At 35.8% G+C, this 17,640-nt stretch overlaps 1 protein-coding gene across 1 annotated transcript in view; it reads left to right on the top strand.

Moving 5' to 3' along the window:
• The window catches only part of MAN2A1 (mannosidase alpha class 2A member 1), a 115,066-nt gene that overhangs the window by 52,240 nt on the left and 45,186 nt on the right, over positions 1–17,640 (top strand). The window contains exons 10-12 of the mRNA XM_042822838.1: positions 116–301; positions 1,080–1,194; positions 4,202–4,269. Coding sequence (XP_042678772.1) covers positions 116–301; positions 1,080–1,194; positions 4,202–4,269 — 369 coding nt within the window. The remainder of the gene's footprint in view (positions 1–115; positions 302–1,079; positions 1,195–4,201; positions 4,270–17,640) is intronic.

Below are 17,640 nucleotides of genomic sequence, written 5' to 3'. Positions count from 1 at the left end.
TGGAACCAGATATGATTAAAGACTTGCCAGTGCAAGTTTATTGCTCAGGTAAAATGTGTCTTGCATTTTGCTTTTTAAATCTTTAAAAATATTTTATTTTTCTCTACTATTTCAGAGCAGCTGAGATCCTTTACTCCTTGGCTTTGGTACAGTCCTATAAATACAATAAGATGAGTGTATTTCCTTCAGTGGATAACTATAAATTGCTGACAGAAGCAAGGAGGAACCTTGGACTCTTTCAGCATCATGATGCTATTACAGGAACATCAAAGGATTGGGTAGTTGTGGATTATGGCACTAGGTAATTTAATATAGATGTATACACTTAAATCTCATTTTGCTATTACTTTTTTTTACAAAAAGGCTTGTTTTAAGCAGGCACGCGTTTACTACAGTTTGCAAAATGCTCAGTTCTAAAAGTGTGATATTATCAGTTACAGTAATGTCTGCATTTTATTGTGTAGGAGAATTGTTGCCTGTTGGAATATAAAGCATTACTGAATTTGATTGATTGTTGGTTGATGGTTCAGCATGTCTCTTAAATTGATTATTAATTACTATTTAAGTTGCCTTTAAGATAATCTTTGAACCTACTGAGTTCATAGGGAATATTCTTGAATTTCAAAAAGGTATTGATTTATCTATAGAAACAGAGTAAAACATATAAATTAGTGCAATGAGCGCAATGAGATAAAATTACGGTTAAAATTACATAGCTGTATATGTAAGAATCTTTAAACTTTGTATCAGTTGAGAAAGTGGAAGTGATGGTAATCATTTAAAAGAATTATTTTTGTGTTCCTGGTGGTTTCTTTAATCCTGCTTAAATACAACCTTTACTCAGAACAACTTTTCAGGCCAGTCTTCACTTCAGATATCGGAAATGAAACATATAAAGCACAAACTTCCCTAAGATTAGCGTTTTATGAAATAGTGGTATGTTAGGGGCATACATTTTGTGGTAGAATAGTGGGATGGAAATTACGTTTTCAGGACGCAAATTAGGAATATAATCAAATTTAGCATAAATGACAGAAGACAATTTCTGAAAACTAATGCTACTTCAAAAATTTTAACAGGCTTTTCCATTCTCTAATGAACTTGAAGAAAGTGATAATTGACTCTGCTCATATTCTTATCTTGAAGGATAAAGGTGCTTATAATTATGATATATCAACTCCATTCCTTAAGATGGTAAGCTATATTTCTTCATTTTCTCTGAAAAATGAGTACTCTTTTCAATACAGTTGAGTGGTCTGGGAAAGATCAGATTGATGTTTGCTGCTAATAATTGTTCAAGAACCCACTTCTTACCACTGTTCATACTGAAGATGTTGGAAAATAAAAGGTGAAAACTTCAGCTGTTGAAGCTGAAAAGAAGTTCACAACTTAAATAATTGGGCTTATTATGTTCCACGTTGTGAATGACACAGTTAAATTTATATTTTCTTACAAGTTGCATTTATTGATAATTTCAGGTGTATAGATAGAATGCATGACTACATGATGGTATGTAGTTTTGTAATTTGACACGGCTGGTTTCTTCATTTTTTTTCTTACGATATTTTCTATCTTGAATAGAAGTGTAAACCAGATTTTCAGGACAAAGTCTAGACAAGCCTTGTGCTTTTTTCGTCAGCTGAGCTCATTGTAAACAAGAATCTACTGAAGTTAGCAGTGGGTGTCCATATATCATTTTGAGACTCACTTTACAAGAATGCCCTAAAGTAGGGCACTTGCTAGTATTATTTGCTTTCAGTATTCTTAATTTTTCCCCTTTCCAAACACGACTTGTCCACTTTTATGGCTATATAATCTTAGGAATTGTTACATCTGCATTAGATTGAAATGAGGTACTTTAATTTGTTAATGTATATATGTATATATAGTATACTATATATTGTATATGTCTCCAGCATGTCGTAAGCTTAATATACCCATACTTCTGTGGATATTTCATAGAATCATAGGATGGCTTGGGTTGGAACAGACCTCAACGATCACAAAGTTCCAGCTCCCCCTGCCATAGGCAGGGTTGCCAACCTCTAGATAAGTACTACATCACATTGCCCAGGGCCCATCCAACATGGCCTTAAACACCTCCAGGGATGGTGAAACTTCTCTACGGTTCACCACTCTCTCAATAAAAAACTTCCCCCTCACATCTAATCCAAATCTTCTTTCCTTTAGTTTAGAACTGTCCCCCCTTGTCCTGTCACTATCTTGCCACGTAAAAAGTTGATTTCCCTCATGTTTCTGAACTCCCTTTAAATATTGGAAGGCTGCAGTGAAATCTTCCTGCAGCCTTCTCTCTTCCAGGCTGAACAAGCCCAGTCCCTTCAGTCTGTCTTCATAGGAGAAGTGCTCCAGCCCTTGGATCATCCTTGTGGCCCTCCTCTGCACCCTCTCCAAAAGCTCCACTGTTTCCTGTGATGGGAACCCACACTTGGATGCAGTGCTCCAGCTGGGTCCTTACAAGGATAAAGTTGAAGAAAAATATCCTCCTTTGTCTTGCTGGTCACCTGTCTTCTGCTGTAGTACAGTATACACTTGGCGTGTGGTCTGCAAGAGCACACTGCTGACTCAAGTCTAGCTTTTTGCCCTTTAAGTACAGACACCACCATTAGCTTTTTGGTCAGCCATGATCAAGAGCCTGCGTGTTGTGGTTGTTGTGGTCGTAAAAATGCACCAGTGGAAGTGACCTGCTTTTGCTATCATCACTACTGAAACGAATCACCCACCACCTCACTGTGCTCACATCCACTATTTAATTTCCATAAATGTCCAGTGAGCATTGGTGAATGTCATTGGGTGCCTTTTTTTTTTTCCAGACGGAGAAATTCAGTGACACACCTGTTTCCATGCCAGAAGCATTTTGTCAAACTGCCCCTCTGCCACAGTTTGTCACACAGCAACAAAACGTAATAGAATATTTTTGGGAAGGTTCATTCTCCTACTCCTGTGTCACCAACATTCACTTTGACCTCTGACATTGTGGGCCATCATTATATAGTAGGAGGCAGTGGTTTTGGAACAGCCCTTACAATTGATTGGACCAGTCCTGTATATATGTTTAATTGGGTGCAGAAAAAAAGCTTTCAGATATGTGGCAGTAGTTTGATTAAAAAAAAAAAAAAAAAAAGGGTGTTTTCTGAAGTATTCTCTGGAACTGGGAGCTTTTTACTTCAGTTGCAGTTTTTGTAGCTGTCAAAATTGTATGAACTAATGCAAGTGAAACAGTACTGATAGCTGTTTTCTTGCTTAAAAACTAAGGTAATAGTTACAGCAATATCTCATCACTACTAATTTCTCTGAAGCTGTTATTAGAGAAAAGAGAAACTATTGAAAAACAGGAATTTATGTATACTGTGAAGTGATTCTTGAAATTTGTTGTATAAAAGTCAAAACCAGACCCCTAAACTATTTTTGAAGATTTATTTATGACAAGATCTGTCAGAAGACTGAAGTCTGTGTGACAAAAATAGAGGATTATAGGACTTCTGTGAGTAAATAGAAACTTAGTATTATATAGCTGTTTGCAGAGTTTGAAGGAGGTTGGTGATAATAACATCTGGCATACAAGAATGAAAAAATGGACTTAGAATATGATAGTGGTTAATTATAATAACAGACAATAACAGAACAGAGATTTCTCACTGAATTCTTTAAAGTAAAGGCTTCTTCTGTCAGTCTTAAAGAGTCCAAAATCTTCACTGATTCTGTGTCTAATCCGTAATAATTACAAATCAGCTTTTGAGAAGATGTCTTTCCGTGTAATATGCTAAGTCAGGGTTCTAGTTATGGTATGGCTAGCATATCTTTGTACTTTTTTTTTTTTTTTTTTTTTTTTTTGGTACTAAAGTTTGTGTAATCCTGTATCACAGAATCACAGAATCATAGAGTCTTTGAAGTTGAAAGTCATTTAGTCATCTGGTCTAGCTCTTCTGCAATGAACGGGAACATCCAGTGCTACATCAGGTAGCTCAGGGCCTAATCCAGCCTCATCTCCCTCACTGTAAAAGTCTTTTTCCTTATGTCTAAACTAGATCTACCCTCCTTAAGCTTGAAAATATTTTCTCTTATTTTATCCCAACAGATTCTGCTGAAGATCCTCTCTCTGTATATTATATATAATACATATTGTATATAACTAGTATTTATTAGTCTATTCTAAAGCTAATTTATAAATGTTGTCTTGTAGGATGATGTTCAATCTTCCCAAGATTCTTTGCCGCATAAGACCGTTATAAAGCTGACATCGCAACCAAGGTAAATAATTCATGTGTTATTTAGGGTCTGAGATTCTTCTGGTAATAAATGTTTTCTCCACTACCTGGTAGTTTTTTTTCTCTTTCATTGTTTTCTGATTTTCCTTTTAAGTAAAGGCACAATGCAGTTTAGCATGTTATGCTGATGTTGTTTCATCTGTTTGAAAGAGGACAACATTCTTTCAAGTATATGGAAGTTTCTCCCATTGCATTAATTCATCTGCAGCAAGTAAAGTAGTCTGATTACTGTATGCTTTAACAGCATTGTAATTCTTAATAAATTATAACTGAGAGCAGCAAAATATTAACTGAACATGATTACAGTTGGCTGGATTGCATTGTGAATTTTTGTAAGACCTAAAAATCACGGTGTATAAATATATATTTTTAAAGAGTCGGTTTTGAAGCTATGTTTTCTCTTACTTTCAAGTTTCCACTGTAGTAAAGATTCTTGCTGCTTTCCCTGTAAATATTTGGTATACAAACTCAAATAAGTTAGACATTCATTAAGACTGATACATCTAAATAAACGGAGTAAGATGTATGGATGTGGGAGCTGCTGTGTTTATCCATAAAATAATACAAGGCTATTTTATCCTTACAGAACAAGAGATTTAAGTTTAATTTAAAAGTGGTGAATATTGTTTTTCCGATCTAGTATCTGATTTCCCTGTTTCAGGCAGGCAGCAAGCTAATAAAACTTGCTTGCCTAACTCATGAAGGTGACAGACTATTATAATTGCTGCTATTCAGAGATTCCAACTTAGAAAAAAATGAGCTAAGTTTGGTCCTTGTGAGCCTTAGGAGGATGCTTCAGTCCTCTGAAGTTAAATGCATGTAATGCATGCACAGTTTTGATATGAATTTGTCTGTAGAACAGTCATGTGAACTTGCAACTTTTTTTTTTTTTAGTAAGAATTTTGGTCTCTGTGAACTGAATAGATGTTAAATAGCTTATTTAAAATTTGTTGTCCAAAATGGCTAAAGAAAAGAAAGTAGATGGCTGTTTGTTTAACTAATTTTTTTCAAATTCTTCAAAACATCTCTCTAGAAATCTTCACTAGTAGGGTGTTATAGATACTGTAATAAACATTTGCTTGGCTGGAAGCAAGTTTTTTTTGCCAATTGAGTATAATTTGAACACTTCTGCTTTCCCTGCTTGATTTAGATGTTGAAGTTTCACCTACCTTGCTCCTGTTCCCTGGCAGGTTTTCTGTTTGCATCCAGTGTGCCACGTGTCTCTCTACATAGCATGCTTAAGTAATATTTTTTTTTTCCCTTTTGGTTATCAGAGCATTTCAAGTAATTCATTTTTTATTTGTAGTTATACATGAAGATAAACATGCTAAACTTTATTATGAAATTGATATTATCCTGGGAATCTTTTACTGTTGTGCTCTGAACTTGTCTTAGCTTTCTAAGAAAAAGATGACGTTGGAATAGTTTTGCTAATTTTTAACTTTCCTAATACTCTGAAGATGCCATGAAGTCGTATAATTCACCTTCACCTTCCAGACAGCCTGTAATCAGAGCAATGAGTGATCAAATACAGAGATTAAAAAAAAATAAAATAAAAATTGTAAATGGCAGGAGAAAAATGACAAGGTAATATTATTATTACTGCCTGAAAACCTGCTTCCTTTTTGTAATGATTTCCTGTTTTGGAGCACTTTATAATAATGCTTAAGTATACGACGGTACTGTATGTTTCCTCTGCTGTTAAGGTTTTCATTGGAATACATGTATGCTTTTAAACATGAGCTTAGTCTAGTATCTCTGATTGTATTCTGAAACTCCATTAATAGTATTACTGTTGTGAAAGGTGATGTGTTAGATAAGACAGTAACTTTTGATTGTGTATATATATGAATGTTATGATTATCTGTGTGATTTATCTAGGGAGCTGTTGTATTCCAATACAATCTGAAATGTAAATTGATAAATTATGATTGAGGATTTCTGTGTTTAAAACTCAGATACTCAAATTTCTAAGATAATTGATTTTTCAATTAGAAGTTTTGTTATCATTATTGTCCCTGTCTGTAGCATAAAATCTCTAAATTTCTTGCCCTTCCAGTGTTATAATATGCCGTTACTGAGGACAGAGGTTTGGTTGGTCAGTGTAACTGATGAAATACTATTTCTCTTCAATTGGTTGAGTATTTAGCTGTCTGTAGTTTTGCATTTCCATGTCAAGGTCTTTAAAAATATCTCAAAAATATAGTCAATTGATCATTCTTACAGTATTTTGATTCATATAATAGATTTACAGAAATAGATTCTTGACAGAATGTTCCTGAGATTTTTTCTTTCGAATCTCATTAATTAGTCTCAATATTGTCAATTTCAAATCTGATGTTCAACAGAAAAGTAACTGGTTGTATACTTTGCCTCTTTTTTGTCCAGTCTTTATTTTATTTCTTAGTTCTTCTCACTTTTCCTGATAGCTAAATTCAGTAGTAAAGGCAGAAACCTGGTTGGACAAACTGAATGCAAGAGCTTTTACAACTTGATTGCATGGAAAAACAGAACAGAAGTAGTTCTGATTTTCAGTCGTTATTGTTCTGGTACAAAGTTCCTTCAAGTTGTGTAAATGGGAAGTGTCTTTTGACTTCTACCTCCAAGAAGGTATCACTTCTAGTATATTTGGTGTTATTTTACACCTCACCTGTACATTTCATTTGTCTGTAGACTGCTTTTGCCACCTCTTTTCTGAATCTGTATCTAACAAAAAAAAAAAGCTTTGATTATTTTATTTATTTTTTTTTTTTTAATGGAGCGTTTAAAATTTTACTGTGACTCTGCTATTTTGGAGCACTGAAGTGGTCCTATGATCAGACATTTGAGTTCTGAAATTATAGCATAGTGAATTAGCTAAACCCTTTTTAAATACTTAATGAACTGAGGGGAAAGAACCCACCAAACTCTGAAACATTCATTAAATGCTAGATATTAATAAAGTAAAATTTTGACAGCACTCCTGTTCCCCTTACCTATGTAATTCTTTGTGCAGTTATGGCTATTTGAATGGTGTTTTATGAACAAAGTTACTTGGATGAAAATTTAGTTGAAAAGATCTGTAATCACCTTTGCTGATGCTGTTAATTCAGTACTGTTCCACTTAAACAACGGGAATAATAGAACAGAAGAAAGAAGAAAAGCAAATAGAAGAAAAAAGAAATGACATGTAACTGAAAGAGCTGTGTCACAGTTCATTTTTTTAATTCTGACGTTGCTTTTAGAAACTCAATGTAATACTTCTAGATTTAGTGGACTGACAGGTTTTTTGGACAGCTTTTTTGCTGCTTTAATGCATATGGTCAGCGAAGATGTCTATTCAGTAAACATACTGTCATTGAGTGAAAGAAGACTGAGCGATAGAATTAAAATGGAGGTTTAAGGAGAAGCAAAAAGTAAGTTTGCTTTGATTGGAAGGCTTTTCAAAATCAGAAGTATGGAAACTTGCAGGTTCAGTGATGTGTTCTGAGAAGTTTTAGGATCAATGTCACCCTGTATGACATTCTCATGCTGGATCTGGGGTTTCATTAGGGTCTATCATGTGATGTATTTTATGTTTTATTAGTTTCTCCTTAGCAGGCACACCATTTTCTTGTTTTTCAGTTTTGTTTAAAATGTATGGACTTCCCATGGCTAGCTTAGACTTCTGTTACTTCTCTGACAGTTTAAAATAAAGAACTGTGTGTACTGTTACTTTAATTTTTTTAATTTGTGAGGCTAGCAAAAAGCTGCTCTCTCTCTATGATTTGTCACCCGCTCTTTTCCTTGTGGGAAATTCATGAAATGTCTTGTTTATTTTGATCCTTTCCTGACTTGTTTTTATGACTGAATGAGAGAATCCAGGATAATTAAGACTCTCAGGAATTCAAAGGAAATCAGTAAAGTTTAAACCATTGTTGTTATTTTTCCTCCTAGAACAGAGACTGTTTTCAAAAGGAGATGCTATTTAATCTGTGGCAGAATCCTTCAGTTTACTTTAAATAAGCAAATAAAGCTGAAGCTGATGGTATTCATGCCATGCTCTGCATGCAAGACTTGATGTGATTGTTTAATGTATAAACAAAAAGAAGCTTCATGGTTTTTGAAAAACTGTAGCTTCCATCTGGAAAACAAAGCTTTCTCAAGATAATGTCCAACCAGATTTGGAACTACTTTTATTCTGTTGTGAAATTAACAGTTTCTATAAGAAGCCTTAGGGACAGTTGCTGTGTATGTGCTGTTCAGATTTTGCCTTATACTTCTGTGAAGAGTACTGTTCTTAGATATAATCCTTGCTTCTTGGGGCAAGTCTGCCAGAGCTTATGTTTTCTAAAAGTCAAGAGATTGTCATGGGAGGATTAACGTCTTGCCACCAGTTTGGTTGACATTGTTGCTGAAGGGTATGTTAATATGGGTGGTAAGATTTCCCAGTCATTTGTTTACTTTATTTCCTGGAGACAGGATTGCATGCTAATGCAGTACATGACCGAATACCTGAATTGGTTCTCTGTGTCAGCTTTAATTTTTCTGTATAATTGTTCGGCACAAAATGGTTAACCTAGGAGAGAATTGCAGGGTATTATTGGTGAACAGGATATACTGTATTTATACTCTGATCAGTGATTTCTTTGAAGATCTTTTAAAGAACCAAGTATTCTAGTGATGTCCAGTTTATGAGAGAAAGGTTCATTTCTTATTATTATTATTATTTTTTCCAAATTGAGGAGATAAAATAAACTATGCCATTATCCTTCTTTCAGTATGTGGTAACAGGCTGTGTTATCAGATATTAATTGACAAGGTTTTAACATGAGTTATGTCCATCCTATCACGTACACTATTTTTTTTAATTGTAGCTTAAGATTTTGCAGGTTAGTTGCTTCTTCATGAATTCATCTGACTATCCACTGCTTTCTCAACATTTTGTCATTCTGTATAATTAAAGCTGAGTTAATACGTACAATACATGATAAAAAATGCATGTACTAATGTGAAAGCTTGTAGAAAGCCTCACTTGGCATCATGTAAGTTCCTGCATTTTGTTAGAAGATGTCAGGAACAAATTTAACTGAAATGGAAATCTTGTTGGCATGAGCTGACAATAAGAAGAGCTAGTCTCATAATGTCATGCAATTGACTGAAGCTTCAGCAACGACAGAACTTAGCTTCTTTCTGAGCTAAGAAGGTCACCATGGATTGGAATAGTATTTTAATACTTTTGTCTGGCAACTTTAACTTTGGAGGATTGTTTTTTTTTTTAACCTCTTTTTCCCATGTTTCTACAGTCTAAATAGTTATAAAATGTATTTTCAGGGACAGAATGTTCTGACAGCATTTGACATTTTAATCAAATACATTTTAATTACACTATATATGTTCATGAGTTCTGAGGTAAGGTACATATACATGTATGTATTCCTATGCATCCCTAGTTAAATATTAAAACATTTGGTGGAAGGAGGAAAGACAGCTGAAACAAGGATATTTAAAATTATCAGTGGTGGAGTGGGAAATCTTTAAAGACAACAAGGAAGAATACAGTAGCATTTAAAATGAAGCCAAAAATATTTGTAGGAGTTTATATGCTGTTAATAAGTATTCTTCTTCCCCATGAGAAACAGTACCCTTTTCATTTTTAATTGGATGAAGTAGTGATAGCAGTACAATCAAACTTATGTTCTCATTATAACTTCTGTGTTGTTATCTGTGAGAGAGTAGGAAGGATGAATGGTCATTTAATGAAGCCTTAAGAGAGTTTTATTCTGTTAATAACTCTTAATTAAGCTTTTGTATTCTTAGCATAGTAGTACAAGCAGGCCAGAAACTAGGAAGTCATTTGAGATCATATATGAGGTGTTGTATTTTTAGTTTCTAAGGTAAAACTGCTTAAGCTTAATATAGCCTAATTTTTTTTTTTTTAATATATTTAAGACCTAATCTCAGAGTTCAGCTATCTGATCAGTTTGCTAGATTTCAGGTGACCTGAAGTTACCATTAGCAGACTCTATATGTTATAAACTCAAGGTCATTTTGACTCAACAAATGTTTAGATTTTTATGAACACCAGCCTGATGCAAAAACAGAGAAGAACTTAGCTGACACAGGGTGACTCAGACATCACTCAGAGTTGTGAAACATCAGTTGACATCAACATGAGATAAATGTCTAGGTAAAAATACCTAGAAATTTTGAAATAGATAAAATAAAAAGCAGGTAAAATCACTGGGCTTCGTAGGTGGAATATAGATGTGCAGCAGCCTTTGTGACCAAAAAGGGCAAGTTCTTCATTGACAGTCAGAGAGGGGATGAAAGGCGTGGAAGGGTTAACATCACCTTAATTCTCACTCCTTTAATGTTACAAGAGTTTTTTAGAGATTTCAATTTTTATTGTATTGAGTATTCTACTGTTTGTGTGGATTATACATTGGCTTCTTGGAACTGGCACCTGAAGGAGCACTGTCATTTTGTTAGAAGTTTTATTTGGGAACTCTGAAGCAAAACAAATAAACTAAGGGATGAGGGTCTGCTTTGATGTAAGGCATGTATCTTAAAAACTGAGAACTACGGTTCATTTCTGAATTGTTGAAAAATTTTATTATTTATTGAGAGGAAAAAGGCAGCTTTTATTTGCAGTTATTTACACTCAGAAGCTCTTTGTGGAATTGATCTTTATTTTTCAAAACTCAGTTTTGACTGTCATGTCTCTGAGTTCGTGCTCAAGAAATTGTATTTCAAACATTTAAACATTATTTTTTCATTGCATTTCAGTTTCTTACTGTTGATGCACCAACAAGTAATCTTGTTTACTGTCTCTTGAAATTGCATTTGCAAAGTTAGACCAGAAAACCAGATGATACACTTTCCAGTATTTTATCTTTGTAGCTTCTCAAAACCGTTCTAGTATTTTCAGCGTGATGTATAGCATTTCAACAATTTTTGTTTGGGATGTAGTGGTAGTGTGAAGTTATCTTTATCAGATAATTGTATTTGATGCTTAAGTTCCTTTAATAATTAACGTTAAATATTAAAAAGAAAAATTCTGCAATTAGATGTTAAATAATTTTCTGAATTCCATGGAAAACACTGTAAAGAATGCACAGTATGAGAGACATAACAGTAGGCTAAAAACAAAAAGAATAGCTTAAAAAATGAAACTGCAACAACAACAAAACAAACAAACAAAAAACAACAAAAGCAAATAACCAGTGATCACTATAAAGGAATATGCTAGTAAAGAACTGAATGCTAGTGAAAAACTTGGATTGTTAGAGGGGTTTTGGAAGCAGAAGCCTCTCTTCCAGATTGTTCTAATACTTGTGTGCTATTTCTTTTTTTTCTTCCCCCAGGCTCTGGCCCCTTCAGCCTTTTTATTGGAGTTACTTTGAGGCAGTACTATAGTTAGTCCAAGTCTGTCAAGGCACAGTCTAAAGTGATATGCCATAATTAAGTCTTTCTGTTCTTCTGAATCAGACTTTTTTTCCCTTTTAAATGCAGATTTATAAAGCCTACACTACAAGAAGAACAAGGAAAGGATTTTAGTGAAGGCACTTCCTGATCCTGAAAAAGTCAGGGGGCTTCAAGCCCATCTTGGACTTCAGACCTCACAACTTTGTGGTAAAAGAAAAATTTAAAATAGTGCCTTTGGACTTGATCCTTTTATCCTTAATTGGAGAGAGTAGTGTTATGCTCCAAATTAGGTAACGTGTGCCACTAGAATCCATCCAAGTCACAGGAAATACGTGTATCTGGCGTATGTAGTAGGTACACAGAATCTTACGGGTCATGTTTTAGGTTCATGTTGGTTTTCTGTGTGTGTATGTGTGTTCTCGAAGTTTATAGTTCTTACTGTGCTGTGGTCTGTGTTTATTGTAAGTGCTGTTAACTTGAGGGTGTCCAATAGTTTCTTCTTTAGAAAGACACTCAAAGGTTGCATTCTCTGAAAGAGTAGGAGGATTAAATACTTGTAGCCTACTTAATTTTTTGCCTTTTGCATGAGCTGTGGGTATAATAAATATATCTGTATAGTTGCAGGACAAACTGACAGGTGTGTGAGTTCTCTTACCTTGTTAATGACTGTAGAAACAACTTTTTGTTTGTCAATACGAAGGCGTTAATGGAGTATTCACAAATCAGGATAAGAATCTTGGAATCTTTTATTAAGCACAGAATCACTGTTTTTAATTATTTGTATGTTAATCAGAACTGTCAGTCTTTAAGGCTTCTTCTGAGAAAACGTAATTTTAACAATTTTGCATTAGCTCATTCACCACTGAATTATTGTGATATTACTTAATTTATGGATAGCATCTCTTCGTGTCACCAGTTTCATTCTGCATTGAAAAGTTGTCTTACAAACTATGGTTTCTAATTTCACTTGTTATACCTTTTGAGAACAGCTCAAATTCTATTGTATGTCTGAAATTTCAAGTTTCTACGAGTTCTTCTGCAAGATCGTATCATAAACATAAAACAGGTTTCATTTTATGAAGAGAAAAATCTGTTCGTATTATTCTCTTTATTGTAGATATCTAAGACATTCTCAAAGAGTTTCATTGGATTATGAGAATTATAGCTGAGATCTGAATTGATTTTCGTTGTAACAGTATTGATAGTCTAAAATTCAGAACCTTAAATTTACAAGAAGCACAGATGTGATATAGAACATATCACCATTACGAGGCATATCTTGTTAAGTAAGCTGATAAATATTTTTCGACTTTATATGGCCATAGATTCATTTAGGTTGAGTAAGTCCTCTAAAATCATCAAGTCCAACTGTTAAATTAATCTAACTGTGCCAAGTCTGCCACTAAACCATGTTCCCTAAGCGCCACATCTGTGCGTCTTTGAAATGCCTTTTGAGATTCTCAACTATTCTTCTCAGTTATTACCCTGGGCAGCCTGTCCCAAGGCTTCACAACCATTTCAGTGAACATTTTTTTCTTTTCTCCAAACTTAACCTTTCCTGGTACATCTTGAAGTCATTCCTTGTTCATTCCTATTGTTCGTTGTTTGGGAGAAGAGATAGACCTTGCTACAATCTCCTTTCACGTAGTTGTAGAGCCTCCCCTTCTTTGGGTAAATAATCCATGTTCCCTCAGCTGTACTCGTAAGCTTGTTTACTAGATCCTTCACTGACTACAGTCAATGTAGAAGCATTGAGAAGCTATCAGAATGAGAGAGGAACTTTTCTCTGGCAGTGTATGGTAAGACTGTTTGCTTAACTTATCAGACCACTCATACTTGTGTGTATTTGAGTTATATCCGTTGTTATCCAGCAGAAGAGGGTGGACGTGTTTGGTTGGTTTTTATTTTTTGTTTTGTTTTTTTTTGGGGGGGGGGGAGGCAGGGGGGGAAGTGAGGCCAAAACTAAGCAATAAATGAATTATTTTGATTAGATCATAAAATCACAAAATGCTTTCATTTATATCTATCATATGTTAATAAAATAGAATTTCAATAGAATATAAAATTTGAAGTCATACTGGGAACAATCTATACGAAATTAGAATTGAAAATTTTCTTAAACTGGAAACAGTTTAGTAATGAAACAGTTGAATAGAACAGATAAATGGAAGTACACGTCACATGGAAAAACAATGTAGATTAATCAACTAGCAATTATGGAAGCAGGAGGAGACTACGCATTAAAGAATATCACAGATTCAGAGAACAGTATTTGTATGGTGTCAAAGGCCATTTTGCTTTTGGGTAATTTATCTGGAAATGTTTTGTGTAAAATAAAGTAGAAATACTGTGTTACACTGTGGATGATGATGGCTTCAGCAAAAATGGAGTATCTAGATTTTAAAAATGTGAAGAAGTGAATGTGTGGGAATGCTTAGCAGGAAAATGAACAATAATCTAAAGAAGCCATACAGAGTGTTTTATGACTATCATCTGTTAAGCTCCAACAGACTAATAATTGGAAACATGAGACTTTACTTTTAACAAACAAAGTTTGTTAGAAAGACATTCAGTTATATTATGATTGCAGCGGAAGAAAGGAAGAGGTGTTTGGTAGAAGTGATTAATTTGAAGTAATTGAATCTTTAAATCTGTCACCAAAATGGGTGATAGACCTGCAGATCAGTATAGACAATTTTGGACATTTACTGGAGTAGGAGCTGCAGCATTTCTCACATGTGGTTTTGCTGAATTCCTCTTTAAGAGGTCAGACTGAAGCAAACTCCAGACCAATGGTATCCTGGGCTCCATCAGAAGAGGGGTAGCCAGCAGGGACAGGGAGGTGATTGTCCCTCTTTACTCTGCCCTTGTGGGGACCCATCTGAAGTACTGCATCCAGGTCTGGGGCACCCAATATGGGAAAGATGTGGAGCTGCTGGAGAAAGTCCAGAGAAGGGCCATGAAGATAATTGGAGGCTGGAGCACTTCCACTACAAAGACAGGCTGAGGGAGCTGGGTTTGTTCAACCTGGAAAAGGGAAAGTTGAGAGGAGATCTCATTGCAGCCTTTCTAATACTGAAAAGGGGATTATAAAAAAAAAAAAAGTGGAATCAGCTTTTTACTCAGGTAGATACTGATGATACAAAAGGAATCGTCTTAAGCTCAAAGAGGGAAGGTTGAGATTGGCTGTCAGGGGAAGTTATTTGCTGAGAGAGTGGTGAGGTGCTGGAACAGGCTGCCCAGAGAGGTAATGGATGCTCTGGAGGTGTTCAAGACCAGGTTGGATGGGGCACTGGGCAACCTGGTCTAGCATCAGATCTGGAGGTTGGTGGCCCTGCTGTGGCAGGGGGTTGGAACTTGATGATCCTTGGCATCCCTTCCAACCCAAGCCATTTAATGATTCAGGTTTTATTAATACATTTGTCTTTTTTCTCTTGAGGCTACTCTTTAGAGTTAGAAAACAGCATATTTTGCAGTAACCAGTACGCTATAATGTTATTAATCTGTTTTGTACAAACCATCTTTAATTAGATCAGTCAGAATAACTAGAGAAATAGAGGTTTTGTTGAGAACTAGTTGTTCTAATGAGAAATACTCTACTTACAAGTGCTGTCCTTGATGTGTCTGCAAAATAATGCAAAATAAATCTACATTAATACATAGTGAGTTGCCTGCTTAGAATAAATACTTTTCTTTCTGGCAGACTTCATTTTCACACTTGACAGATATATTTACTATGAAGGAAGAGTGTTTCTTTACTTCTCATGAAAGAGCTGCCTGAGTAATTGTAGGGGACAGATAAATTTCTGATCAGCTGAGTAATAACTACTAACATTATCAACAGTATTAGTTGCTTAGAAATGCCAGTGCATATTTCCTAACGCACTAGAAAATTCCGGGTTGTCACTTTACTGCTCCCCTCTTATATGTGATGCATATATACCATGCCTATGTGTCCATATCCAGTTGCATTTATAAAGAAAATATCCTAAATCTCTTAACATGAGACATGGTCTCTCACAGTATCCTTCTGTGGAAACTGGCTGCCCATGGCTTGGACAGTTTTACCCTCTGTTGGATGAGGAACTGGCTGGAGGGCTGTGCTCAATGGGTGGTGGTCAATGGAGTGAAGTCTAGCTGGAGACCTGTTTCAATTGGTGTCCCCCAGGGGTCGGTGCTGGGGCCCATCCTGTTTAATATCTTCATTGACAACTTAGGTGAAGGGATTGAGTGTACCCTCAGTAAGTTTGCAGATGACACCAAGCTGGGAGGTGGTGTCAATCTGCCTGAGGGTAGGGAGGCCCTTCAGAGGGATCTAGATAAGCTGGAATGCTGGGCTGAGGTGAATGGGATGAGTTTCAACAAGGCCAAGTGTTGGGTCCTGCACTTTAGCCATAATAACCCCATGCAGCACTACAGGCCTGGGGTAGAGTGGCTGGATGACTGTGAAGAGGAAAGGAACCTGGGGATGTTGGTTGATGCTCGGCTGAACATGAGCCAACAGTGTGCCCAGGTGGCGAAGAGGGCCAACGGCATCTGGCCTGCATTAGAAATGGTGTGGCCAGCAGGAGCAGGGAGGTGATCATCCCCTGATCATCCCGCACCTCGAGTGTTTTGGGCTCCTCACTACAGGAAAGACATTGAGGCCCTGGAACGTGTCCAGAGAAGGGCGAAGAAACTGGTGAGGGGTCTGGAGCACAAGTCTTATGAGGAGAGGCTGAGGGAGCTGGGCTTGTTCAGTCTGGAGAAGAGGAGGCTCAGGGGAGACCTCACTGCACTCTACATCTTCCTGAAGGGAGGTTGTGATGTAAAAGGATCTGGCCTCTTCTCCCAGGTAAATAGTAGGACCCGAGGAAATGGCCAGAAGTTATACCAGAGGAGGTTTAGGTTGGACATTAGGAGAAATTTTTTCTCTCAGAGTGGTCAGGCACTGGAATGGCTGCCCAGGGAGGTGGTGGAGTTGCCGTCCCTGGCAGTGTTCAAGAGGTGCCTGGATGAGGAGCTGCGAGATGTGGTTTAGTGCTTGTGGCACTAATAGGAATGGGAGAGTGGTTGGACTGGATGATCTTGCAGGTCGTTTCCAACCTTGCGATTCTGTGATTCTGTAGTTAAGCTGAAACAGTTTGGCACAGAAATATTTTTTTTCCCTTCGTGAAGAAAAAAGAAAAAAAAGTAAAATCAACATGGAAACAACTTTTTGATATTGTGTTATTCTGTATTTGAGTGTTACTGTTTTTTCTTTCTTTCCTGGATATAATTTAGGAAGAAAATTATTTTTTGATAGGTAACAAAATTTGGACAGATATCCAAGAATATCTCTGCAAAAATACCTTCAGTATTTTGTTGCAGACTTAAGAAGTTCAAAAGTCAAAATCATCTGGTAAATTGATTTCTTTATGTTTTTATCCAGTTTGCCATTTAAAAGCAGATTATGAGCCATGTGGTATTTATGGTAGTTTAAGATATTTATGTAGAGAGAGGCTTTTGCCTCTTGTCATTGCTTTTGTTATGTAAATTGGAAAAGGTGTGTTTTTCAAGAATCTGCGTTTCAGATTCGTGTTGCAGATGGGGAAAAGATTTTCAGTAATACCTACAGAGTGAAATTATTTTTGAAACAAAACACGAGTCAGATGTAAATGACTTCTAAAAGTGGACTGGACTCATGATTTTTCATATATGAGATTTTGAATTATTTCCTCTGAAACTGTTAGCTCACTTTCTTATTAAATAAGTTTTGATTGGGACTAAAAGATATCTTGAAATACTGTAAAATATTTAGTACTTTTAAAGCTCAGTTTAGAAATTGACGGAGTTGTAGGAAAAAAACATTGATCTTTTTGAAATAATTTTTTTTCTTCCTTTATTACTTTATAGCAGAAATGCATGCAAACTTGAGTGGCTCTGGAAAAACAGTGATGAAGTAACCCGTAACCCAAAACGTCACTTCAATTCTTAATGGTTTTTAAAT

This window comes from Centrocercus urophasianus, unplaced genomic scaffold, assembly GCF_019232065.1.
Source record: "Centrocercus urophasianus isolate 14NV4802_14NV808 unplaced genomic scaffold, USGS_Curo_1.0 seq_21, whole genome shotgun sequence".
Taxonomy (NCBI): Eukaryota; Metazoa; Chordata; class Aves; order Galliformes; family Phasianidae; genus Centrocercus; species Centrocercus urophasianus.
This window is presented reverse-complemented; position numbering and strand designations above follow the sequence as displayed.